Source organism: Coregonus clupeaformis, chromosome 12 (assembly GCF_020615455.1).
Source record: "Coregonus clupeaformis isolate EN_2021a chromosome 12, ASM2061545v1, whole genome shotgun sequence".
Lineage (NCBI taxonomy): Eukaryota > Metazoa > Chordata > Actinopteri > Salmoniformes > Salmonidae > Coregonus > Coregonus clupeaformis.
The window spans coordinates 54,892,787-54,919,283 of record NC_059203.1 but is presented as its reverse complement, the minus strand read 5'-3'; the positions used below and the strand labels follow the sequence as shown (position 1 = coordinate 54,919,283).

Below are 26,497 nucleotides of genomic sequence, written 5' to 3'. Positions count from 1 at the left end.
GCCAGAGGTAGCCTGACTGCCATTAGGTACCGAGATGAGATCCTCAGACCCCTTGTGAGACCATATGCTGGTGCAGTTGGCCCTGGGTTCCTCCTAATGCAAGACAATGCTAGACCTCATGTGGCTGGAGTGTGTTAGCAGTTCCTGCAAGAGGAAGGCATTGATGCTATGGACTGGCCCGCCCGTTCCCCAGACCTGAATCCAATTGAGCACATCTGGGACATCATGTCTCGCTCCATCCACCAACGCCACGTTGCACCACAGACTGTCCAGGAGTTGGCAGATGCTTTAGTCCAGGTCTGGGAGGAGATCCCTCAGGAGACCATCCGCCACCTCATCAGGAGCATGCCCAGGCGTTGTAGGGAGGTCATACAGGCACGTGGAGGCCACACACACTACTGAGCCTCATTTTGACTTGTTTTAAGGACAAAGTTGGATCAGCCTGTAGTGTGGTTTTCCACTTTAATTTTGAGGGTGACTCCAAATCCAGACCTCCATGGGTTGATACATTTGATTTCCATTGATAATTTATGTGTGATATTGTTGTCAGCACATTCAACTATGTAAATAAATAAGTATTTAATAAGATTATTTCATTCATTCAGATCTAGGATGTGTTATTTTAGTGTTCCCTTAATTTTTTTTAGCAGTGTATTTCGTAGAACAGACATGCTTCTGGATTAGGTTATGTCATCTCCAAACCACCCCCCGGAGACTTTTATTGCAGATCTACACTGATCTCAAAAACGACCTCTCATGACGGAAATCCATCGCAGGGAACGAGAATTTTAACCCCTGCACGCGCTCATCTGCATTCTGTTCAGAACGGTTATTTTTGCAAACATTGATTGAGTTATATATACACTTATAACAATGGCTTGGCCTACGGTTAACAAATCTACTCATCACATTATGCATTTTACCTTATGTTAGTCTGCAAATGTGATGGATGCATGCAATGCTTTATTAGAAAGTTGATTTTTGTGGTGTGTGAAAAAACAGCTTCCCCAAACTTTAAACTCATGCGCCGCCCATGGTACATTGTACAACGCCTCTCACCTTTCCAAAAGGCTCAAAGATTCCTCGCAGCATCTCCTCTGTGATGTTAAAGTGTAAGGATCCGACGTAGAGTCTCATCGGGCCAGCGTTTCCCTTCTGCAGGTTGTTGGCCATGGCAGCAGCCCTGTTTTTCTCAGCCTAGAGAAAGCACACACAAAAGTGAACGTAGGGAAATGGTGCAGATTGCCTTAAGCTGTTAAAATAAAAGGCTGTCAAATGATTTAAAGAATTAATCGAGTTAACCGCATGGTTCTGTACTTAACTAAGATTAATCGTAATTTTAGCAATTGTTCAAATTTGACCCTAATTAGGTATAACATTTTGATTATAGGGGAAGAAAACAAACTGTTTTATTTGCTTTGTCATTTTTTGTTAGGGGTGTTCCAGGTACAATATTCATATCAATTTACACAGTTTATACCACGTGTACCCGTAGGCTGCCACTCAAAGAAAAATTCTATAGAAAAACACATACAGAGAAATGATCATATTGATACATACCCAGAATTTTGTAAAGGAAAGAAACAAAAAGAGGTGGGCCTACAACCCCCAACTCGCCATCCATTTTCCCCCAGCCCAACATCTACCCCCCCCCCCCCTTAAACATCCAAGGTTGCTTATCAACCGAGGATGCTTTAACATCTGTGTTGAAGCACCTTTGGCAGCGATTACAACCACAAGTCTTCTTGGGTATGACGCTACAAGCTTGGCACACCTGTATTTGGGAAGTTTCTTCCATTCCTCTCTGCAGATCCTATCAAGCTCTGTCAGGATGGATGGGGAGCGTTGCTGCACACCTATTTTCAGGTCTCTCCAGAGATGATAGATCGGGTTCAAGTCCGGGGTCTAGCTGGGCCACTCAAGGACATTCAGAGACCTGTCCCGAAGCCACTCCTGCGTTGTCTTTGCTGTGTGCTTAGGGTCATTGTCCTGTTGGAAGGTGAACGTTCGCCCCAGTCTGAGGTCCTGAGAGCTCTGGAGCAGGTTTTCATCAAGGATCTCTCTGTACTTTGCTTCGTTCGTCTCTGCCGCTGAAAAACATCCCCACAGCATGATGTTGCCACCACCATGCTTCACCGTAGGGATGGTGCCAGGTTTCCTAGTGACGTGAAGCTTGGCATTCAGGCCAAAGAGTTCAATCTTGGTTTCATCAGCCCGGATAATCTTGTGCCTTTTGGCAAACTCCAAGCGGGCTGTCATGTGCCTTTTACTGAGGGGTGGCTTCCGTCTGGCACTCTACCATAAAGGCAGGATTGGTGGAGTGCTGCTGAGATGGTTGTCCTTCTACAGAGGAACTCTGGAGCTCTGTCAGAGTGACCGTTGGGTTCTTGGTCACCTCCCTGACCAAGGCCCTTCTCCCCTGATTGCTCAGTTTGGCAGGGCAGCCAGCTCTAGGAAGAGTCTTGGTGGATCCAAACTTCTTCCATCTAAGAATAATGGAGGCCATTGTGTTCTTGGGGACCTTCCATGGGGCAGAATGTTTTTGGTAGCCTTCTCCAGATCTGTGCCTCGACAAAATCTTGTCTCGGAGCTCTACGGACAATTCCTTTGACCTCATGGCTTGGTTTTTGCTCTGACATGTACTGTCAACTGTGGGACCTTATATAGACAGGTGTGTGCCTTTCCAAATCATGTCCAATCAATCAAATTTACCCCAGGTAAACTCCAATCAAGTTGTAGAAACATCTGAAGGATGATCAATGGAAACAGGATGCACCTGAGCTCAATTTCGAGTCTCATAGCAAAGGGTCTGAATACTTATGTAAATAAGGTATCTTTTTTTATTTTTAATACATTTGCAAAAATGTCTAAAAACCTGTTTTCACTTATGGGGTTATTATCTACAATATCTACAATAGTGTGTAGATTGCTACATTTTAGAATAAGGCTGTAAAGTAACAAAATGTGGAAAAAGTCAAGGGGTCTGAATACTTTCCGAAGGCACTGTATTGTAAACAGTAGTGGGCCGAGTATCGAACATTGGGGCACCCCTTTACGTAATTCAAGGAACTCAGATTTGACCCCATCTACCTTGATGGCCTGATTTAATTATGAAACAATCAGCAAGCATCAGTACCCAACCCTATCGAGGACAGCTTATTCAACAGAATGACATGGCCTACAGCAGTGGTCACCAACCTTTTTTGAGTCGAGATCACTGAGTCAAAATACACGCCGAGATCTACCGTTCATTTTTATTTTACAAATTAAAAAACATAAGCCTATGCAACATTAACCCTTTAACAACAGTAATGAGGTTTGTGCAGTAGGCTATAGGCCCAAAACATTATCACTGCATATTGGTTTTGCTTGAATTGCCTGTCAATGCATTGTTGTTCTTTTTAGACCATTAAAAAAATATATATATTTCAATATTTGAGGTAGGCTATATGATCACACCGGTAACAGATCAGTTGTTATATTACTTGTGCGGCAAAGCTGAGTGAGAATACATTTTAATAATCTGCTTTGGGTTTTTTTACTGGGCTGATGGAGCCTGCATCTGATGGTCAGTCTCAACAGAAGGAGGGCAGCAGAGGGTCCGTCTCTCAACGTCCCTCCGCTCTCCCTTTCCTCCACTGACACTGACCAAAAAAGGGACACCGTCTTCCAGCTGAAGGCGAAACTCAAGTCACACCACATTATTTCTGCCTCATGCACAAATTAAATGTGGTTACTCCTATGACCAGAGAAAGTGAAATATTCCTCGATATAAAAAATTACCCAAGCTGCTAATAACAACAATACAAGCCCATCGATTCACTTTCATACTCATTCATTGCAGCTGCAGTGCTGGTTGAAGCGCGAGTCCAAGTAGGGAGAACGCACATTTTATGGCTTATAAAAGCATTAAATAGAAAGTGTTGATAGTGCTTAGTAAAAACATGAACTCACTCATAAAAACAGCAGCTCTTTGTTGACAGTTTCTCTATAGTCATGGTTTTAAAAGTTTAGAAATCTGAACTTTGCTGTAGCTTTGTTTCACGCCTGCTAAATTACTGCAGACATGGTAATCTGAGCCATCCGATTGGCCAGTGGTAGGCCTATAGTACAGTGCACTTGATTTGCTCGCCACGGGACCGCCGGGAAGGCAGTTTGTACCTTCAGACATATGAAATGGTTCAAAATGGGAGCAGTACTTATGGCGACGGTTAGTCAGGATAAGGTCAATCAATGAGGAGTTTGTTAGTTTTTTTTGGGCTTATGCCACTTTTATAACCAACAGCTCACATATTTTGGGGACAGAGATGCTAAGAGAGCATTAGCCACCCCTCTCCCCTTTTTATTCCATCCCATCTGAAAATGTTGTAGTCCGCAATGGCAACGTCCTGAATTATTCAGCTAGGTCTCTGAGATAACCAGAAGGTCTGGCCTAGTGTCATGCACCCAGACATCCAGAAAGTCCAGTTTAGACATCAGGCTTCGCACATTTACAGTGGGGAAAAAAAGTATTTAGTCAGCCACCAATTGTGCAAGTTCTCCCACTTAAAAAGATGAGAGGCCTGTAATTTTCATCATAGGTACACGTCAACTATGACAGACAAATTGAGGAAAAAAAATCCAGAAAATCACATTGTAGGATTTTTAATGAATTTATTTGCAAATTATGGTGGAAAATAAGTATTTGGTCACCTACAAACAAGCAAGATGTCTGGCTCTCACAGACCTGTAACAACTTCTTTAAGAGGCTCCTCTGTCCTCCACTCGTTACCTGTATTAATGGCACCTGTTTGAACTTGTTATCAGTATAAAAGACACCTGTCCACAACCTCAAACAGTCACACTCCAAACTCCACTATGGCCAAGACCAAAGAGCTGTCAAAGGACACCATAAACAAAATTGTAGACCTGCACCAGGCTGGGAAGACTGAATCTGCAATAGGTAAGCAGCTTGGTTTGAAGAAATCAACTGTGGGAGCAATTATTAGGAAATGGAAGACATACAAGACCACTGATAATCTCCCTCGATCTGGGGCTCCACGCAAGATCTCACCCCGTGGGGGTCAAAATGATCACAAGAACGGTGAGCAAAAATCCCAGAACCACACGGGGGGACCTAGTGAATGACCTGCAGAGAGCTGGGACCAAAGTAACAAAGCCTACCATCAGTAACACACTACGCCGCCAGGGACTCAAATCCTGCAGTGCCAGACATGTCCCCTTGCTTAAGCCAGTACATGTCCAGGCCCGTCTGAAGTTTGCTAGAGTGCATTTGGATGATCCAGAAGAGGATTGGGAGAATGTCATATGGTCAGATGAAACCAAAATATAACTTTTTGGTAATAACTCAACTCGTCGTGTTTGGAGGACAAAGAATGCTGAGTTGCATCTAAAGAACACCATACCTACTGTGAAGCATGGGGGTGGAAACATCATGCTTTGGGGCTGTTTTTCTGCAAAGAGACCAGGACGACTGATCCGTGTAAAGGAAAGAATTAATGGGGCCATGTATCGTGAGATTTTGAGTGAAAACCTCCTTCCATCAGCAAGGGCATTGAAGATGAAACGTGGCTGGGTCTTTCAGCATGACAATGATCCCAAACACACCGCCCGGACACGAAGGAGTGGCTTCGTAAGAAGCATTTCAAGGTCCTGGAGTGGCCTAGCCAGTCTCCAGATCTCAACCCCCATAGAAAATATTTGGAGGGAGTTGAAAGTCCGTGTTGCCCAGCGACAGCCCCAAAACATCACTGCTCTAGAGGAGATCTGCATGGAGGAATGGGCCAAAATACCAGCAACAGTGTGTGAAAACCTTGTGAAGACTTACAGAAAATGTTTGACCTGTGTCATTGCCAACAAAGGGTATATAACAAAGTATTGAGAAACTTTTGTTATTGACCAAATACTTATTTTCCACCATAATTTGCAAATAAATTCATAAAAAATCCTACAATGTGATCTTCTGGATTATTTTTTATCATTTTGTCTGTCATAGTTGACGTGTACCTATGATGAAAATTACAGGCCTCTCTCATCTTTTTAAGTGGGAGAACTTGCACAATTGGTGGCTGACTAAATACTTTTTTCCCCCACTGTATATGTAACAGTCCAAGCCCTAAAAACAGCAGGAGCATCCATGGTGACACAAGTCAATAGAACTTGATGAGCTAGCCACAAAAAGCTTCCTGATTGGATTCAAAGTTGCAGAGCTAATAGTAGAATTCAGGTAAATGTGCACAAGATTACTATTGACAATACCCCTATGCTTATGAGCACATGTAGCAAAACGATAGCTTACTATAAACCTATGAATAGCATAGGTGGAGCTAACAGAGCTATCAATGGAATTTAAATTAACAGGCACAGAATTCCTATTTACAATATCCCTTTCAACATGGGAGACTGTGGAGGAATGATATTTGCTGCGATTTAATGGGAATAAATACCTTTGAGGAGCTTGATTTGATCAAGATCTATTCCACCCTTGTCTGGAAAACACCATGTTACTAATAATAGAATTGTCAATATAGACAACTCACTCTGTGTGTTGGTAGCAATGATGAATGTGTATAAATCGTCCATGGCTAGTTAGCTGGTTCTCAACCATTCTCAGCTGGCTCGCAATCTTGCTGCCAATTTGTGATGCTAGTTAGCTAACAGCAAGCTGACAATATTTAAATGTCCATGTTAGCTATGCTAAGCTAACCAGTCTAAGAGATCAATACAATTAGTGTGGTGGTTAAATTGTGTATTGTTGTGTATTTTGTTGTAGGTGGTACAGAATCTGATTCCACCAGCATGGGCTTCCAACCCCTAGCTCTGCACAAGGTGAAGGTAAGTTCGCAAAAACAATTACAAGCTAACGGCTAAGATATTTTTCAATTTACAGTAAGCATGGTATAAACATGAATTGGGTAGTGTTTGTATGGTTTGTGTTATGTGGTTAGAGGTAGCCTGAGGACCACAGAGTACCTTCCAGACCATGTAATCAATTTAGTCTACCCTTCTTCTCGTTTCTCTTTGTAAAACTCAGGTTATCTGGAGTCCTTCCACAGTCCTTCCAGCGGTGGCATTCTGGGTACACGAGCATGAGGGAGCGGACACACCTTGCGGTTATGGAGCACAACAAGATTGTTGGACAGATACCAGCAAGGGACACTGAAAGGTATACAATCAAGACTACAACAGTAAATGGCACAATCACCTCATTCTTCGCTCTGCAGATTCTCAAAACACAATACAAAGACTACAAAAATCGCCTGTAAAGGGCTACTATTGAAAAGAATGATCTGTCAAAGTTAATGGGCTGGGGGAGGTTTACAAACAGTACATTGAGATGAGGAAGGGGGTTCTGGTTGTGCTTAGACAGTAAATGTACTGTTGTGTATGAGAGCGATTGAGGTGCCATTTCTCCACATTCTCCCATACACAACATTTCATAGAACTTCCCTCCTAAAAATGTTCACACCTTCTTTAGCGCCCCATCCCATACACTATGTTGACTGATCATTCCTCTCAAAAGCAGCTCCCAATGTCCCCACATGCCTAAACAATACGATAGCCGGTCCCATTCGGTTGATACCTTTACCAACAAAGGCGTTGCCCTATGTCCCTTCCACAAAAAGTGTAAAATGCTAACCACACAACCCCCCCAGCACATCTTCTGCAAGAGGACCAAACAGTTGATGGTTAAGCAGCACTACACCACTTTCAGCAGAGTCTTATCCAGCTGGCAGTTCACCGCAGACCATTTGCCCTAAGCACAAAGAGTCTCAGCTTCCCCAGCCCACCATGCCGAACACCATTGCCATCGTACCAAAGCCGGATAAAGGACTATGGCTGCGTTTACACAGACATCACAGTTCTGATCTTTTTTACATTAATTGCTCTTTTGACCAAATCAGTTCAGTTATGAAAAATATCTGTGATTAAGACCAATTAGTGGAAAAAATATCAGAATTGGGCTGCCTGTGTAAACGCAGCCAGTGTGGCTCAGAATATCCCCGGGGTCTCCAACCCTGTTCCTGGAGAGCTACCCTCCTGTAGGTTTTCGCTCCTACTCCAGTTGTAACTCAACCAGCTAATTATTAGAATCAGGTGTGCTAGATTAGGGTAGGAGTGAAAACCTACAGGACTATAGCTCTCCAGGAACAAGGTTGAAGAGCCCTGATGTAGAACCATCATACAATAAATATGGATCTTTTCTATCAATCTTCAAAATCTGTTTGCCTTTATGGATTCACATAATATATTTATACAAGCTATACAGGGCTCTGTAGCATCAAACAGATGTTAGACATTCAGATTTCAAAATAATGTTTTTTTGTCAAAATCTAAAATACAGGGGAGTGTACACTATTTAATGCCAACTCAATAGAACTGGGTATTCAACAAAAAAGTTATATGGTAAAAAAAAACATACCCCAAAAAATATTATGAACAGTGTAGTACAGTTCAGTGTGTCAGAGTGTGTCTCAGGTGTAGAGACACACAAGTGCAGAGAACTGTAGCTACAGATTGTTACACCAGAAGTGATTTACCCAAAGATTTTCACCGACATCTTGTCTATTTCAAGTCTTCTCTCATTGATCGAGACAGGTGGGTGTCCACCACAAAGTGCTGCATGTCATGATGACAGAGACCTGTCTCGATTAATGAGAGAAGACTTGAAATACAAAAGATGGTGGCGTACACATTGTTGGATTACTTCATGGAGCAAAAAAAGTATTTATGTTAATAACGGAGCATTTTCTAAATTCAAACTGACCCCCTGCAACTGGACACTGACATTTTATTTGACTCCTGTTTGCTCGAATCGAGGACGAAGACGGCATCACTAGGGTTGGTCGAAAAAGTCCTAGTAATGGATATCAAAAATCTTTGGTTAAATCACAATATTTGGTGTATAATCTGTTGTTTAGAGAACTGATGGTCATGATGAAATTGCCATTCACAAAGAAACACACAGTAAGAAAAGACAGTATGATCAGTGTACTAAAGGTCAGGGAATACTTGTACAGCTGTGGAAACTGCCATTTAGCTCCTCGTGAGTCATCTTGAAATCCAGCATAATGTCTAATCCCTCGAGAGTTCTGTTACAATGACACACGCAGGCAAAGGAATTCTGTTTCTGTATCTAGAATCCACTCCAGGAAGCCCAGACACCACACGGTATGGTCAATAAGACCAAAAACAAACAAATATATATACATACACTGCTCAAAAAAATAAAGGGAACACTTAAACAACACAATATAACTCCAAGTCAATCACACTTCTGTGAAATCAAACTGTCCACTTAGGGAGCAACACTGATTGACAATACATTTCACATGCTGTTGTGCAAATGGAATAGACAACAGGTGGAAATTATAGGCAATTAGCAAGACACCACCAATAAAGAAGTGGTTCTGCAGGTGGTGACCACAGACCACTTCTCAGTTCCTATGCTTCCTGGCTGATGTTTTGGTCACTTTTGAATGCTGGCGGTGCTTTCACTCTAGTGGTAGCATGAGACGGAGTCTACAACCCACACAAGTGGCTCAGGTAGTGCAGCTCATCCAGGATGGCACATCAATGCGAGCTGTGGCAAGAAGGTTTGCTGTGTCTGTCAGCGTAGTGTCCAGAGCATGGAGGCGCTACCAGGAGACAGGCCAGTACATCAGGAGACGTGGAGGAGGCCGTAGGAGGGCAACAACCCAGCAGCAGGACTGCTACCTCCGCCTTTGTGCAAGGAGGAGCAGGAGGACCACTGCCAGAGCCCTGCAAAATGACCTCCAGCAGGCCACAAATGTGCATGTGTCTGCTCAAACGGTCAGAAACAGAGACTCCATGAGGGTGGTATGAGGGCCCGACGTCCACAGGTGGGGGTTGTGCTTACAGCCCAACACCGTGCAGGACGTTTGGCATTTGCCAGAGAACACCAAGATTGGCAAATTCGCCACTGGCGCCCTATGCTCTTCACAGATGAAAGCAGGTTCACACTGAGCACATGTGACAGACGTGACAGAGTCTGGAGATGCCGTGGAGAACATTCTGCTGCCTGCAACATCCTCCTGCATGACCGGTTTGGCGGTGGGTCAGTCATGGTGTGGGTTGGCATTTCTTTGGGGGGCCGCAGAGCCCTCCATGTGCTCCCCAGAGGTAGCCTGACTGCCATTAGGTACCGAGATGAGATCCTCAGACCCCTTGTGAGACCATATGCTGGTGCGGTTGGCCCTGGGTTCCTCCTAATGCAAGACAATGCTAGACCTCATGTGGCTGGAGTGTGTCAGCAGTTCCTGCAAGAGGAAGGCATTGATGCTATGGACTGGCCCGCCCGTTCCCCAGACCTGAATCCAATTAAGCACATCTGGGACATCATGTCTTGCTCCATCCACCAACGCCACGTTGCACCACAGACTCATCAGGAGCATGCTCAGGCGTTGTAGGGAGGTCATACAGGCACGTGGAGGCCACGCACACTACTGAGCCTCATTTTGACTTGTTTTAAGGACATTACATCAAAGTTGGATCAGCCTGTAGTGTGGTTTTCCACTTTAATTTTGAGGGTGACTCCAAATCCAGACCTCCATGGGTTGATAAATTTGATTTCCATTGATCATTTTTGTGTGATTTTGGTTGTCAGCACATTCAACTATGTAAAGAAAAAAGTATTTAATAAGATTATTTCATTCATTCAGATCTAGGATGTGTTATTTTTGTGTTCCCTTAATTTTTTTGAGCAGTATATATATATATATATATATATATTTTTTTTTTGAACGACAGTTGAACTGTGCCAGCATAACATCAACATTAGGGTAGACTAGTTGAACATGCATACATGTGCACAGAGATTACATTTACAACAGTATCTAGCCTAATAGAAAGAAATATGGCATAACCCTCAATCTTTGCACAGTGACCAGACCATTCAAATGTACCTAGGTAGGTAGGCAGGCAGTATCTACCTACAGCCATGTCTATCAGACATGCTTAAGCAAATATGTTTATAGTAAATCCAGCTTCAGTTTTAGAGATTTACAACAGTAAATTGTTGTATTATTGCTGGATATACAATACAATCTGTTTGGAATCCTATCTTGCATCATGCCTATAATTTTGTGAGATTGAAATGCATCCACGGTCATAATCATAACCAATGTCAACCCTTGTCAATTATTTTATATAGCTAGCTAGTAAAATTATTTGTAGTTGCTGATGTTACACATTTCCTAACAAGCTATAAACGATTCCCCCCCCCCCCTGTAAAACATTAGTATGTTAACCAGCAATACACAATAGAGGTTTCAGTAGATAATTCTAAAGTTAGCTAGCTAGGTGGCTTGCAGGAAAAATTACTTACTTAGCTAGGCACCGTATTTGTCACCTGTCCTCTTGGTGTTGGCATCGGCTGTAGCTGAGCTTCTAAAGTTATCTAAATCCAACTCTTTGTTTCGAGTCCTCTTCGCTATATTCCCGGGTGAAACGTATGGTTGAACGTCACCATGTAGCTAATAGATTCTCCATCGTCGAATTCGTCTTGATGAGAGGAATCACTTGAAGCCATTGAGCCTGGTCAGTTATTTGTATTGTGTTGTTAGTGTCCACCTTCTTTTTAAAAAAGCCAGCCTTGGGTGGTGAGACTGGGGCCCAGAGCACGAAGTACCACCGAAAACTAGTTCTCTTAAGAGTTTGATTATCTCTTCAAACTTAGCTTGCGCTGTTTTCAGGTCATGGAGTCACACCTGTGTCGCACTGGCTGTCTTCTCCAGACTTTTCACTTCGGTTGAATAAGTATCAAATTTAGCAGTGAGCACTACCAGTGATTAATTTACTGGTATTACTTGTAAATCGAGGGCAGAGGTAATCTCCTCACAAACAATCTCTCGTATAGTAGCGGCAGCTTTTTCGGTTGTCTGGTTTTGATAGCCGCCATGTTCCCACAGATGAATTGTGGACGGACAAATTCTAGCTGCTGGAGCGGAATAGACCTGCTAGCTGCTGGAGCGTAATAGACCAATGAATGTCCCACACCTTACTGAAAGTATTTTATGTTTAGTATTACGAAGTTTTAGAAAATTAGTTTGTTAATTCATAGTAATTTGCAAAAGAAATCCATGAAAAGGCCATACGTTTCATTGCATGCCAACAGAACCTTACCGGAACCTCAAAATAAACTGTTTTCTAAGACAATAACATCTCAGCCAGAAGTGCGTTCAACAAGGGAAATAGTTAACATATTCCATTTGTTTTGTGTTAGCAGCGACCGTTCGCTAACATTAGCTAACAGTCTGAGAAGGTATTGTGCGGCGAACGTAAATGTCTGTTTCGCGTCTTAACTGCCGCAAAAAAATGTATTGGCCATGTAGACTTTCTACTATATTTAGTAGGAATAGCGAAGTCATTTTCAGTTTGAATATTGTCGCTAAAAAGTCACAGTAATCCTTACAAAAAGTACATGTTTAATGTTTCAATGTAAAATTTTGGAATGTTCATTCAACTGAAATTGTTGAAGTCGCCGCAGGTTTGATATAAAAGTTCATGTAAAACATCATACAGCTATTAGATCTAGCCTAGGCTACTTATTATCCATGCCAAACATGAACTAGTCACAAGCTGCTACTGTACTAGAATTAGGATCATTTGCTTAAATCTTTTGACCTGAGAACTACAACAAGCTAAATGGAATTGAAGTTCTGTTTTGATTCAAATCATTGTGGGAAATTAGTATTGAATCTAGAGGCAATCAGCCATAGCATTCTAAACAATCTCGTTTAGTTCGCTAGCTAGCATAACTGGCTAGCTACTTCTGTGCAAAAAACGTTTTTGCTGTGATCTAAAGAAATGCATGAGAAAGTGTTTATGGTTTAACTTTCTGTAAGTTTTCCTTAAATTTGTGGCTGAAAGATGCACGCATAAAGGATGGTTTCCGCACCACAAGAAAGGCTCTGTCGTGAGCTCAAAGGAATGTGAGTGGAAACAGACTTTGGTTGAAAAAATTGAGATGTGATTAAAGGATCATGATTTGGCCTCGTTTTAGATTTGGTTAATTAAGAAATGCTTGTGGCCATGACTGAATTCAAACGTGAGTTGGTTTCAGGGTGTGGTTTGATGTGTGTGTCTCGTGTGTGTGTTCGTAGGTGGGATGAGTTAGCTAAATTATTTAGCCAATTAGTTTCAGCTGGCTGGTGTGCGACCGTGGCAAAATTCATTTAACTCTGGATAGCCCATCTCCGGGGCTAGTTAGGGACTGTCAATAAATTACACAATGTATATGAGACCATCTTTTCATGTTGCACAGCTTTTAGTTCTCATTCAATGCTTTTAATATTTGTATAGGAATTTCTACAATTTATAGTTAACACATTGTCCCATGTACATTGTGTAATTTGCCAATGGTTCCTAACTAGCCCCATAAGGATATCCAAAGTCAACAAAAATTTACCACAGGTATTACGATTGGGTCGTGTGCAGCTGCACTCTGAATTGATGATCACTTGTGTGCTGCCAGCTGTGGGCAGGACTGAAACAAACCCAACCTTCATTTATGTTGTGAAGCAGTCACAACTTCTTAAAATGGTGCCGACAGAGAGGGCTGCCTTGCTTCTAGCTCTTAGGAAACTTTGCAGTGTTTTATTTTTTATGTATTATTTCTTACGTTTTTAGCCCAGAAAATTGTTTGTGTTATTACATACAGCCGGGAATATCTATTGGATATCAAAGCGGCGGTAACTCACCAGCACTACGACCAGGAATACGACGTTCCCGAAGCGGATCCTTTGTTCGAACCCCCCAGGGCAATTTAACTGATTCCAGAGGCCGACCCAAAACAACGCCAGAGGAGAGGTACTCGGAGTGGCCTTCTTGTCCAACTTAGGAGGCAAGTATATTACTCGCTAATGTTCAGTCTCTGGATAATAAAGTTGATGAGCTCAGGGCGAGGGTTCCTTTCCAGAGAGACATCAGGGATTGTAACATTCTCTGTTTCACGGAAACATGGCTCTCTCGGGATATACTGTCCGAGTCGGTCCAGCCAGTTCGGTTCTCAGTTAATCGCGCAGACAGGAATAAATATCTCTCCGGGAAGCAGAAGGGCAGAGGTGTATGTTTTAAGATTACCAACTCATGGTGTAATTGTGATAACATACAGGAACTCAAGTCCTTTTGTTCACCCAACCTAGAATACCTCAATCAAATGCCGACCATATCATCTCCCAAGATAATTTTCTTAAGTTATAGTCACGGCCGTGTATATCCCCCCTCAAGCCGATACCACGACGGCCCTCAAAGAACTTCACTGGACTCTATGCAAACTGGAAACCACATATCCTGAGGCTGCATTTATTGTAGCTGGGGGTTTTAACAAAGCAAATTTGAGGAAAAGATTGCACAAGTTCTATCAACACATCGACTGTAGTACTCGTGCTGCTAAAACACTCGACCACTGCTACTCCAACTTCCGTGATGCAAACAAGGCCCATCCCCGCCCTCCTTTCGGAAAATCTGACCACGACTGCATTTTTCTCCTACCTTCCTATAGGCAGAAACTCAAACAGGAAGTAACCGTGCTAAGGACTATTCAACGCTGGTCTGACTGATCGGAATCCACGCTTCAAGATTGTTTTGATCACACGGACTGGGATATGAGCCGGGTAGCTTCAGAGAATAATATTGAAGTATATACTGATACGGTGACTGAGTTTATCAGGAAGTGTATAGGAGATGTTGTACCCACTGTGACTATTAAAACCTACCCTAACCAGAAACCGTGGATAGATGGCAGCATTCATGCAAAACTGAAAGCGCGAATCACTGCATTTAACCATGGCAAGGTGACTGGGAATATGGCAGAATACAAACAGCGTAGTTATTCCCTCTGCAAGGCAATCAAACATGCAAAACGTCAGTACAGAGACAAAGTGGAGTCGCAAATCAACGGTTCAGACACAAGACGTATGTGGCAGGGTCTACAGACAATCACGGACTACAAAAGCAAAACCAGCCACGTCGCAGACATGACGTCTTGCTTCTGGACAAGCTAAACTCCTTCACCCGCTTTGAGGATACAGTGCCACCGACTCGGCCCGCTACCAAGGACTGTGGGCTCTCCTTTTCCGTGACCGACGTGAGTAAGACATTTAAGCGTGTTACCCCTTGCAAGGCTGCCGGCCCAGATGGCATCCCTAGCCGCGTCCTCAGAGCATGCGCAGACCAGCCGGATGGTGTGTTTACGGACATATTCAATCCCTATCCCAGTCTGCTGTCCCCACATGCTTCAAGATGGCCACCATTGTCCCTGTATCCAAGAAAGCAAAGGTAACTGAACTAAATGACTATCGCCCCGTAGCACTCACTTCTGTCATCATGAAATGCTTTGAGAGACTAGTCAAGGATCATATCACCTCTACCTTACCTGCCACCCTAGACCCACTTCAATTTGCTTACCGCCCCAATAGATACACAGACGATGCAATCGCCATCACACTGCCCTACACCATCTGGACAAGAGGAATACCTATGTAAGAATGCTGTTAATTGACTATAGCTCAACATTCAACACCATAATACCCTCCAAGCTCATCATTAAGCTCGAGGCCCTGGGTCTGAACCTCGCCCTGTGCAACTGGGTCCTGGACTTCCTGACGGGCTGCCCCCAGGTGGTGAGGTAGGAAAAAAACTTCCACTTCGCTGATCCTCAACACAGGGGCCCCACAAGGGTGAATCCTCAGCCCCCTCCTGTACTCCCTGTTCACCCATGACTGCGTAGCCAAGCACGCCTCCAACTCAATCATCAGGTTTGCAGACGACAACAGTCGTAGGCTTGATTACAAACAATGACGAGACAGCCTACAGGGAGGAGGTGAGGGCTCTGGGAGTGTGGTGCCAGGAAAATAACCTCTCACTCAACGTCAACAAAACAAAGGAGATGATCGTGAACACCCCCCTATCCACATCGACGGGACCACAGTGGAGAAGGTGGAAAGCTTCAAGATCCTCGGCATACACATCACTGACAAACTGAAATGGTCCACCCACACAGACAGTGTGGTGAAGAAGGCGCAACAGCGTCTCTTCAACCTCAGGAGGCTGAAGAAATTTGGATTGCCGCCTAACCCCCTCACAAACTTTTACAGATGTACAATTGAGAGCATCCTGCCGGGCTGCATCACCACCTGGTACGGCAACTGCACCGCCCGCAACCGCAGGGCTCTCCATAGGGTGGTGGGGTCTGCCCAACGCATCACCGGGGGCACACTGCCTGCCCTCCAGGACACCTCCAGCACACCCAATGTCACAGGAAGGCCAAAAAGATAATCAAGGACAACAACCACCCGAGACACTGCCTGTTCACCCCGCTATCATCCAGAAGGCGAGGTCAGTAAAGGTGCATCAAAGCTGGGACTGAGAGACTGAAAAACAGCTTCTATCTCAAGGCCATCAGACTGTTAAATAGCCTTCACTAGCACATTAGAGGCTGCTGCCAATATACATAGATTATAAATCACAGGCCACTTTAATAAATGTTTACATATCTTGCATTACTCATATGTACAGTGAGGGAAAAAAGTATTTGATCCCCTGCTGATTTTGTACGTTTGCCCACTGACAAAGAAATGATCAGTCTATAATTTTAATGGTAGGTTTATTTGAACAGTGAGAGACAGAATAACAACAACAAAATCCAGAAAAACGCATGTCAAAAATGTTATAAATTGATTAGCATTTTAATGAGGGAAATAAGTATTTTACCTCCTCTCAATCAGAAAGATTTCTGGCTCCCAGGTGTCTTTTATACAGGTAACGAGCTGAGATTAGGAGCACAATCTTAAAGGTAGTGCTCCTAATCTCAGCTTGTTACCTGTATAAAAGACACCTGTCCACAGAAGCAATCAATCAGATTCCAAACTCTCCACCATGGCCAAGACCAAAGAGCTCTCCAAGGATGTCAGGGATAAGATTGTAGACCTACACAAGGCTGGAAAGGGCTACAAGACCATCGCCAAGCAGCTTGGTGAGAAGGTGACAACAGTTGGTGCGATTATTCGCAAATGGAAGAAACACAAAATAACTGTCAATCTCCCTCGGCCTGGGGCTCCATGCAAGCTCTCACCTCGTGGAGTTGCAATGATCATGAGAACGGTGAGGAATCAGCCCAGAACTACACGGGAGGATCTTGTCAATGATCTCAAGGCAGCTGGGACCATAGTCACCAACAAAACAATTGGTAACACACTACGCCGTGAAGGACTGAAATCCTGCAGCACCCGCAAGGTCCCCCTGCTCAAGAAAGCAGATATACAGGCCCGTCTGAAGTTTGCCAATGAACATCTGAATGATTCAGAGGAGAACTAGGTGAAAGTGTTGTGGTCAGATGAGACCAAAATCGAGCTCTTTGGCAACAACTCAACTCGCTGTTGAGGAGGAGGAATGCTGCCTATGACCCCAAGAACACCATCCCCACCGTCAAACATGGGAGGTGGAAACATTATGCTTTGGGGTTGTTTTTCTGCTAAGGGGACAGAACAACTTCACCGCATCAAAGGGACGATGGACGGGGCCATGTACCGTCAAATCTTGGGTGAGAACCTCCTTCCCTCAGCCAGGGCATTGAAAATGAGTCGTGGATGGGTATTCCAGCATGACAATGACCCAAAACACACGGCCAAGGCAACAAAGGAGTGGCTCAAGAAGAAGCACATTAAGGTCCTGGAGTGGCCTAGCCAGTCTCCAGACCTTAGTCCCATCGAAAATCTGTGGAGGGAGCTGAAGGTTCGAGTTGCCAAACGTCAGCCTCGAAACCTTAATGACTTGGAGAAGATCTGCAAAGAGGAGTGGGACAAAATCCCTCCTGAGATGTGTGCAAACCTGGTGGCCAACTACAAGAAACGTCTGACCTCTGTAATGGCCAACAAGGGTTTTGCCACCAAGTACTAAGTCATGTTCTGCAGAGGGGTCAAATACTTATTTCCCTCATTTAAATGCAAATCAATTTATAACATTTTTGACATGCGATTTTCTGGATTTTTTTGTTGTTATTCTGTCTCTCACTGTTCAAATAAACCTACCATTAAAATTATAGACTGATCATGTCTTTGTCAGTGGGAAACGTACAAAATCAGCAGGGGATCAAATACTTTTCCCTAACTGTATATACTGTATTCTATACTATTCTACTGTATCTTAGTCTATACCGCTCTGACATTGCTCATCCATATATTTATTTATATATTCTTAATTACATTGCTTTACTTAGATTTGTGTGTATTGGGTATATGTTGTGAAATTGTTAGATATTACTGCACTGTAGGAGCTAAAAACACAAGCATATCGCTACACCCGCAATAACATTTGCTAAACACGTGTATGTGACCAATACAATTTGATTTGAAGACCAGCAGTCTCACAAAAGGTTTTGGACGAGACTGACTTTATGACTAGAATTATTCTATTTACACTTTGTAGTCAATTTTGACAGTAGAATAAATGTTTCTGACTCATATTGATGACACATAGGCTGTTTTCTAAATGAGAAGTTGGTTTTTAGGGGCAGTTGATATTTTTCAATTAGTTATTTTTTATATACGGCATTAAGATTTCAAAAGTTAACTGTAATTAACGCGTTAACATTGACAGCCCTAGTTAAAATAAATAGAAAACGTACAATCCCTGTGAGATGATTACTGACCATTACCTGTGAGGCCTGAACAATTATTGGCACCCCCAGAAGTCGCTGGCCAGACAATCCTATAGCCAGTGGCACCGAGTTGGCCTCCACAAACTCGATGTAAGCAATCCCCTTCGACCTCCTCGAATTTCTGTCAGAGATCATGCGCACATCTCTCACCTTCAAAAAGAACAAAAATAATCTGTTTTAGAATGGCTGGTTTAGGCATAAGAGAAAAATACATTGCTAAATCCATTGCTCTTGTTGGCTGTGAATAACACCTAAATAATGTTTTTTTTTAAACAAGCATTTGCATCAGGTACAACACCTATCTTTTCAAAATAAAATGGAGGTTTGAACAAAAAGTGTAGAAGAAATAATTAAAACCCTATTGTAAATTGCAAAGTTTCATGTTTTACTTTGGTGTTAAATATCTTTCTGAAAAAACTGGTGCAAACTTCTCACCTGGTGCAAATGCTTTGCAAATCTGTGGCCACATATTTTTCAGCAGGAATGACAATGACATTACAAGCAGAGATACTCACTTTTCCCACTGCAGAGAAGAACTCCTCCAGGTCTCGTGGTCGGATTCTGGCTGCCAGCTGCATGCAGAACACTGTCCGAGCGTCCCTTTCCTCTGGAGTCAGGTTGTCTATTGGCTGCCTGTAGAAACAAAGCATTGAATTACTCTTATGAGGTAAAGCCATTTTTCGTCTTTCAGTAGCCCCAATCTTGTAAAAGCTGTAAAAGCACTTGTGTATTTATTTTACTATATTTTGTCAGCAAAATGGTAAATCTCAGCAATCCAGAACAAAAATCTTGTGCCAGCTCCTCTCTGCAAGTTTCGGTCAAATCTACTGTGGGTCTACGTTTTGAATCCTAGTCTGGTGACAGATGTTACGATACCATTTACGTTACATATGTCTGTCCACGAGGTATTATAAAAATTGTAAGCCTACTTTGTCGAACAAGGGTACACAAGCTTTAAAAGTGGAATGTCAACCTGATTGAGTTCTTATGCGTCATCTCCCCAAGGAACACTTGCCTCACAGGACTCTTCTCTTTCTTGAAAGGGCTTCGGCTTCTGGAACGTCTTCGGCTGAAAGAATGGGCTCCATTAGCATCTATTTGAGTTGATTCATCGCATTGTCACATACACAGCACAAAACTACCCACACAAACAACAGAAAATAGTGTAATAGAAACCTTAGCTTGATGACTGGTGGAGGGCCAATCTTCCCTCTGGAACCACCGTTAAATTTCGGCCCAGAGCTGCGATTGAAAACAAGGTTCATCTCAGTATCTAAGGCCACTACTACTGATCTCATAAGAGGGGAAAAGGCACTCCAGACCTTAAAGTATGCCAGTCAATACACTGCAGATGGGATGGTGGGGTATTAGGGGTATTAGGGACCATGCTCTGTTCTTTCTAAAAACATATCTTGGCCTAATCAATTCTGAGGGCCGGAACTCTATATTCTGCATCTCTTCTCTTGAACAAAACCCTTAAGCCGGATGTACACTACACGATTTTGGCCCCGATTTAGCTGTCCCAGACAAGTTTTAGAGATTGAAGACAAAATCCCCATGTCATTGCCTACGAGGCATGCGGCCATCACCGACGCTCGTTTATTGTCAGCGTTAATTCTCCTCCCTCAGAGATGCAATCTGAGGGCTACCGATCCAGTCTTTGAGCCATCCAAATATTTTTAAACGTTTTATTTTATCGGCACAAAATCTGCAATGCTCTTGTAGTGTGAGATGTGCAACGACAAGTTTTGACAACGGTGGTCAGCAATAGCCAATGAGAGCTCACCAGATAAGAAGCCAGTGAGAGCGGAGTCCAGGAAGATCCAATCACACGTCTCTCGTAGACAGACAGAAGCAACGACCAATAGTGGACCACTCCACTTCACATTATAGTATGTAGTCCGCTCCCATCTTAACTTTTTTCGTCTTCCTTACGGATTTGATTAAGATCCTCTATTCTCTTCAGCTACTGACTTGGACCTCTGCGCTCCTACTTACCTGTTCACAGATGGACCGTCAAGGACTCCACCACCGAGCGTAGGACAGCAGCTTCTCGTCAAGAGGACTGAGCTCACACGACAGCTACTTCTCAGTCTCTGGCTCAGCTAGTGCAACACAGCTAGCTCTTGCCCTACAAGCCCACTTAGTTACCTACTTCGTGCTGCTTATTCTCACCAAGGTGGAAGGAAATAAGATTCGATTAGCCACACTAAGCTAACCTAGCTAGCTAACGAAGAATGCACATTCTATTCAGCTAGCAGTGGGCTTGCTATGGCTAGTCTACTAACCCTCAAGGTGAACGCTAGATATCTGGCTAGCTAAAAGCCAGGACTAGCTGGCTACACAGCTAAACATTGGCAAACCACACAACTAGAACAAGCTCCTTCGCTAGCTCGCTCTACTTGCACAATAGTATTCTTCTACCATCTAGCTTACCAGCGCCCTCACTGGCTAGGTTGACCGATTCTACCTTCCGGCACTGCGGTCGAGAGGCCTTTAGCCTACAGTGGTGTAAAAAGTACCCAATTGTCATACTTGAGTAAAAGTAAAGATACGTTACTAGAAAATGACTCATGTAAAAGTCACCCAGTAAAATACCACTTGAGTAAAAGTCTAAAAGTATTTGGTTTTAAATATACTTAAGTATCAAAAGTAAATATAATTGCTAAAATATACTTAAGTATCAAAAATAAAAGTAAAATAATTTCACATTCCTTATATTAAGCAAACCAGACGGCACTATTATATAAATAAAAAAATACGGATCGCCAGGGGCACACTCCAACACTCAGACATAATCTACAAACGAAGCATGCATGTTCAGTGAATCCGCCAGATCAGATGCAGTAGGGGTGTTCTTTTGATAAGTGTGTGAATTGGACCATTTTCCTGTCCTGCTAAGCATTCAAAATGTAACAAGTACTTTAGGGTGTCAGGGAAAATGTATGGAGTAAAAAGTACATGATTTTCTTTAGGAATGTAGTGAAGTACAGATACCCCAGAAAACTACTTAAGTAGTACTTTCAAGTATTTTTATTTAAGCACTTTACACCACTGCTAGCCTATAGAGCAACTCCACCTTGCGGTGCTCTCCGGCTTACTGCAGGCTTGTAGCCCCTCCACGGAGTCATTGCTACCGCTTACCAGGATGACCCAAGACAGCACCCCGAGCCCCATCTCTGCCCCCTGCGGCTCTCGCATCTCAGGGAAAGAGCATCCTCTCTGCTCGAGAGGCAGTCGACCACCCAGAGTCTTGTCTGCACTGCAGCACACTGTCTAAGGTTAGCCAGAGAAGGAGACTCAAAAAAACTGTTACTGCTCCGGGCACCCCCGCCTCCGAGCCACCCTCCAGGATAGGGGACAAGCACTGGTCTGTACCCAGCTGGGCAGAGGTGATGGATAACCTTGATTCTCTTCCCTCATTTACCGAAGACATGATCTCGTGAGAGAGAAAGATAGGAGATGACGAGGCTCATGCTAATAGCAGCTTCTCCAACTTTGAGCCTGAGGATGGAGCAAGTGAGGGGGAGCCCCCTCTTCCTCCCTCCAAAACTCTGCATCGAGTGGTCCAATGTCACGCCGGACCAAGGGGGAGGCAGGGATTTGTACGATGGGAGGAGACTCCCACCACAAACGGCCCAACCAAACTTAGCATTCCGGTGTTCGCGGCTTGCCTAAGGGAGGTGAAAAGGTTCTGGGAAAAGCCTTTCTCCAGTAGACTAACTCCTATTGGTTCCCCTACCCTGAACATTCAGGGTAGGGGAACCAGGGTGGTAGGGGAACCAGGGTAGGAGGAGTCCGGTTTCCAGTGGGTTAACACCTCCCTTTCGGACAAGATGGGACGCTTTTCCGCCACCATTTGTCATAAGATGTACAGAAATGCAGCCCATTTGGTCAAAGCACTTAACCTGTCCACATTACTTACGGCTTATCAATCCGAGGAAAACATGGCAAGGCACCTCTCGGGACGGCATACAGAGCTGTGTCCGTAACATGATCCTTGCCGGTAGTAGGAGGGAGGGCCCTTCGGCTGGACTTGTCAAGTCTTACGGTCAGGGAAAAACTTGGCCTCTTGGATGCCCCAATTCCACTCAGTGGGTTGTTGGGGAATCGGTCACTGACATGCGTCAGAAATGCAAAATCCGTTGGAAAGTTTTCGAGTTCCCCATACCCTGTAGACCCAGGCCCCGTGGCAGATTGTTGGGTACTGTACTAAAACGCCCAGTGGGGTTAATTGGAAGGGGACAACGGATAAGCATCAAGAGCCTTAAACCCCTGGCCTCGAAGCAGACTGTTAATACCCAGGCGAAGCCCCAGAACCAGGGCAGACCCGGACACAGTCCTTTGCTGCAATCACAGCGAAATTCAGACCTCTCAAGCCCCCTGGTAGGCTGGAGGACTGGAAAGCCTAGGAGTAGCTCCCTAGCCTATGAGAGAGGCAGTTCACACAGCACTCGGTGCTCCCTGCCCTACACTCTTTCCAGTTCAGCGTAGACATCTCTCTAGGTAGAACGGGTTGATACGGAAGAATACCTAGCACGACTCCAACACCATCAAGTTTGCCGATGAGACAACAGTGGTAGGCCTTATCACGACAACGACGAGACAGCCTACAGGGAGGAGGTCAGAGACCTGGCTGTGTGTTGTGAGGACAACAACCTCTCCCTCAACGTGCTCAAGTCAAAGGAGATGATTGTGGACTACAGGAAAAAGAAGAGGACCGAGCACGCCCCCATTCTCATCGACAGGGCTGTAGTGGAGCAGGTTGAGAACTTCAAGTTCCTTGGTGTCCACATCACCAACAAAGTAACATGGTCCAAGCACACCAACAGTCGTGAAGAGGGCACGACAAAACCTATTCCCCCTCAGGAGACTGAAAAGATTTGGCATGGGTCCTCAGATCCTCAAAACGTTCTACAGCTGCACCATCGAGAGCATCCTGACTGGTTGCATCACTGCCTGGTATGGCAACTGCTCGGCCTCCGACCACAAGGCACTACAGAGGGTAGTGCTTACGGCCCAATACATCACTGGGGCCAAGCTTCCTGCCATCCAGGACCTCTATACCAGGCAGTGTCAGAGGAAGGCCCTAAAAATTGTCAAAGACTCCAGGCACCCTAGTCATAGACTGTTCTCTCTGCTACCGCATGGCAAGCGGTACCGGAGCGCCAAGTCTAGGTCCAAAATGCTTCTAAACAGCTTCTACCCCCAAGCCATAAGACTCCTGAACATCTAATCAAATGGCTACCCAGACTATTTGCATTGCCCCCCCCTCCCCCCTCTTTTATGCTGCTGCTACTCTGTTTATTATCTATGCAGTCACTTTAATACTCTACCTAAATGTACATATTACCTCAATTACCTCGACTAACCGGTGCCCCCGCACATTGAATCGGTACCGGTACCCCCTGTATATAGCCTCGCTATTGTTATTTTTATTGCTGCTCTTTAATTTTGTTACTTTTATTTCGTATTACTTTATATTGTATTTGTGTGTGTGATTTTTGTTGTTGTATTCTTTCTTAAAACTGCATTGTTGGTTAAGGGCTTGTAAGTAAGCATTTCACTGTAAGGTCTACACCTGTTGTATTCGATTCAGCGCATTTGACAAATCACATTTGATTTGACGTTTGTTATGCCTATCCACTATACAGTGGCTCTTGTTTTTGACCTCGCTACACAGTGGTAGGGTTGGGAGTTTCACTTTGTTCAAGCTTCCCTTTAAGGAGGCATTTTTCTCAGCTATCTGCAATACAAGTATGATTGAAGAATGAAGCAGGTGTTAAACATGGGCTTTGCTACACAGAAAGCAGCAGTTTCCTACTCCATTGTCAACACTTTGATTAAATCAGTAGACCTACAATATCTCAATATCTTTGAAAATACCATATAATTATCAATAGCTTTTAAAACATTTTAATATTTTCTTTTGGACCCGAGTGAGGCTCTTTCCACTAGCCTACCTATTGTTCCTGCAGTGAGGAGGATTCACCATCTTCATCATAATTTATCTGCAGATAATCACCAAAAAGCCTATCAGTATGCAAATTATGGAGCCAAATGAACAGCTCTCTTATCGATGCAATTCGGTATACTACTGACCAGTCACTCACTTTGTCATTGTCTGGCAAGTCCTGATGGACAAACGAGATCTTTATACGATGATATGGACATATAACTATATTGTATGATTTATGAATGGCAAAGGTATACGAGATCGACTTTATTCAGTCAGTTCGACACCTTTAATAAACTACTCAAGCTTGTGGTTTGTCAATCAAAGCACAGTAAATAGCCTATGCGCCAACACTCCGTGACCGCATATGAAACACCCCAGTGTCCAACAGTAACTTTTTTTCCTAACTGGCCTGGTTGGGCCAGTTGGCCAAAAATCTACTGGCCTAAACATGGTGTAGTTCTTAAATGCATTGGGGTCATGCTTTCTCTCTCTCATATATATATATATACAGTGGGGGAAAAAAGTATTTAGTCAGCCACCAATTGTGCAAGTTCTCCCACTTAAAAAGATGAGAGGCCTGTAATTTTCATCATAGGTACACGTCAACTATGACAGACAAATTGAGAGAAACAAATTCCAGAAAATCACATTGTAGGATTATTTATGAATTTATTTGCAAATTATGGTGGAAAATAAGTATTTGGTCACCTACAAACAAGCAAGATTTCTGGCTCTCACAGACCTGTAACTTCTTCTTTAAGAGGCTCCTCTGTCCTCCACTCGTTACCTGTATTAAATGGCACCTGTTTGAACTTGTTATCAGTATAAAAGACACCTGTCCACAACCTCAAAACAGTCACACTCCAAACTCCGCTATGGCCAAGACCAAAGAGCTGTCAAAGGACACCATAAACAAAATTGTAGACCTACACCAGGCTGGGAAGACTGAATCTGCAATAGGTAAGCAGCTTGGTTTGAAGAAATCAACTGTGGGAGCAATTATTAGGAAATGGAAGACATACAAGACCACTGATAATCTCCCTCGATCTGGGGCTCCACGCAAGATCTCACCCCGTGGGGTCAAAATGATCACAAGAAAAAAAAAAAAAAATCCCAGAACCACACGGGGGGACCTAGTGAATGACCTGCAGAGAGCTGGGAACAAAGTAACAAAGCCTACCATCAGTAACACACTACGCCGCCAGGGACTCAAATCCTGCAGTGCCAGACGTGTCCCCCTGCTTAAGCCAGTACGTGTCCAGGCCCGTCTGAAGTTTGCTAGAGTGCATTTGGATGATCCAGAAGAGGATTGGGAGAATGTCATAATGTCATTTGGTAAAAACTCAACTCGTCGTGTTTGGAGGACAAAGAATGCTGAGTTGCATCCAAAGAACACCATACCTACTGTGAAGCATGGGGTGGAAACATCATGCTTTGGGGCTGTTTTTCTGCAAAGGGACCAGGACGACTGATCCGTTTAAAGGAAAGAATTAATGGGGCCATGTATCGTGAGATTTTGAGTGAAAACCTCCTTCCATCAGCAAGGGCATTGAAGATGAAACGTGGCTGGGTCTTTCAGCATGACAATGATCCCAAACACACCGCCCGGGCACGAAGGAGTGGCTTCGTAGAAGCATTTCAAGGTCCTGGAGTGGCTCAGCCAGTCTCCAGATCTCAACCCCATATAAAATATTTGGAGGGAGTTGAAAGTCCGTGTTGCCCAGCGACAGCCCAAAAACATCACTGCTCTAGAGGAGATCTGCATGGAGGAATGGGCCAAAATACCAGCAACAGTGTGTGAAAACCTTGGGAAGACTTACAGAAAACGTTTGACCTGTGTCATTGCCAACAAAGGGTAT

At 43.8% G+C, this 26,497-nt stretch overlaps 1 protein-coding gene across 6 annotated transcripts in view; it reads right to left on the bottom strand.

Annotated features, from left to right (window-relative positions):
- Nucleotides 1-26,497, bottom strand: part of LOC123492052 (RNA-binding protein 39-like) — a 51,894-nt gene that overhangs the window by 13,809 nt on the left and 11,588 nt on the right. For 2 of the 6 annotated variants that reach the window (XM_045223947.1, XM_045223949.1), the window contains 5 exons: nucleotides 19,856-19,921; nucleotides 19,653-19,748; nucleotides 19,195-19,312; nucleotides 18,671-18,829; nucleotides 1,060-1,197 (listed from right to left, as the gene is read on the bottom strand). In XM_045223947.1, the coding sequence (XP_045079882.1) occupies nucleotides 1,060-1,197; nucleotides 18,671-18,829; nucleotides 19,195-19,312; nucleotides 19,653-19,748; nucleotides 19,856-19,921 (577 nt within the window). The remainder of the gene's footprint in view (nucleotides 1-1,059; nucleotides 1,198-18,670; nucleotides 18,830-19,194; nucleotides 19,313-19,652; nucleotides 19,749-19,855; nucleotides 19,922-26,497) is intronic. The other 4 variants (XM_045223948.1, XM_045223951.1, XM_045223952.1 and 1 more) reach the window with 4 other exon arrangements.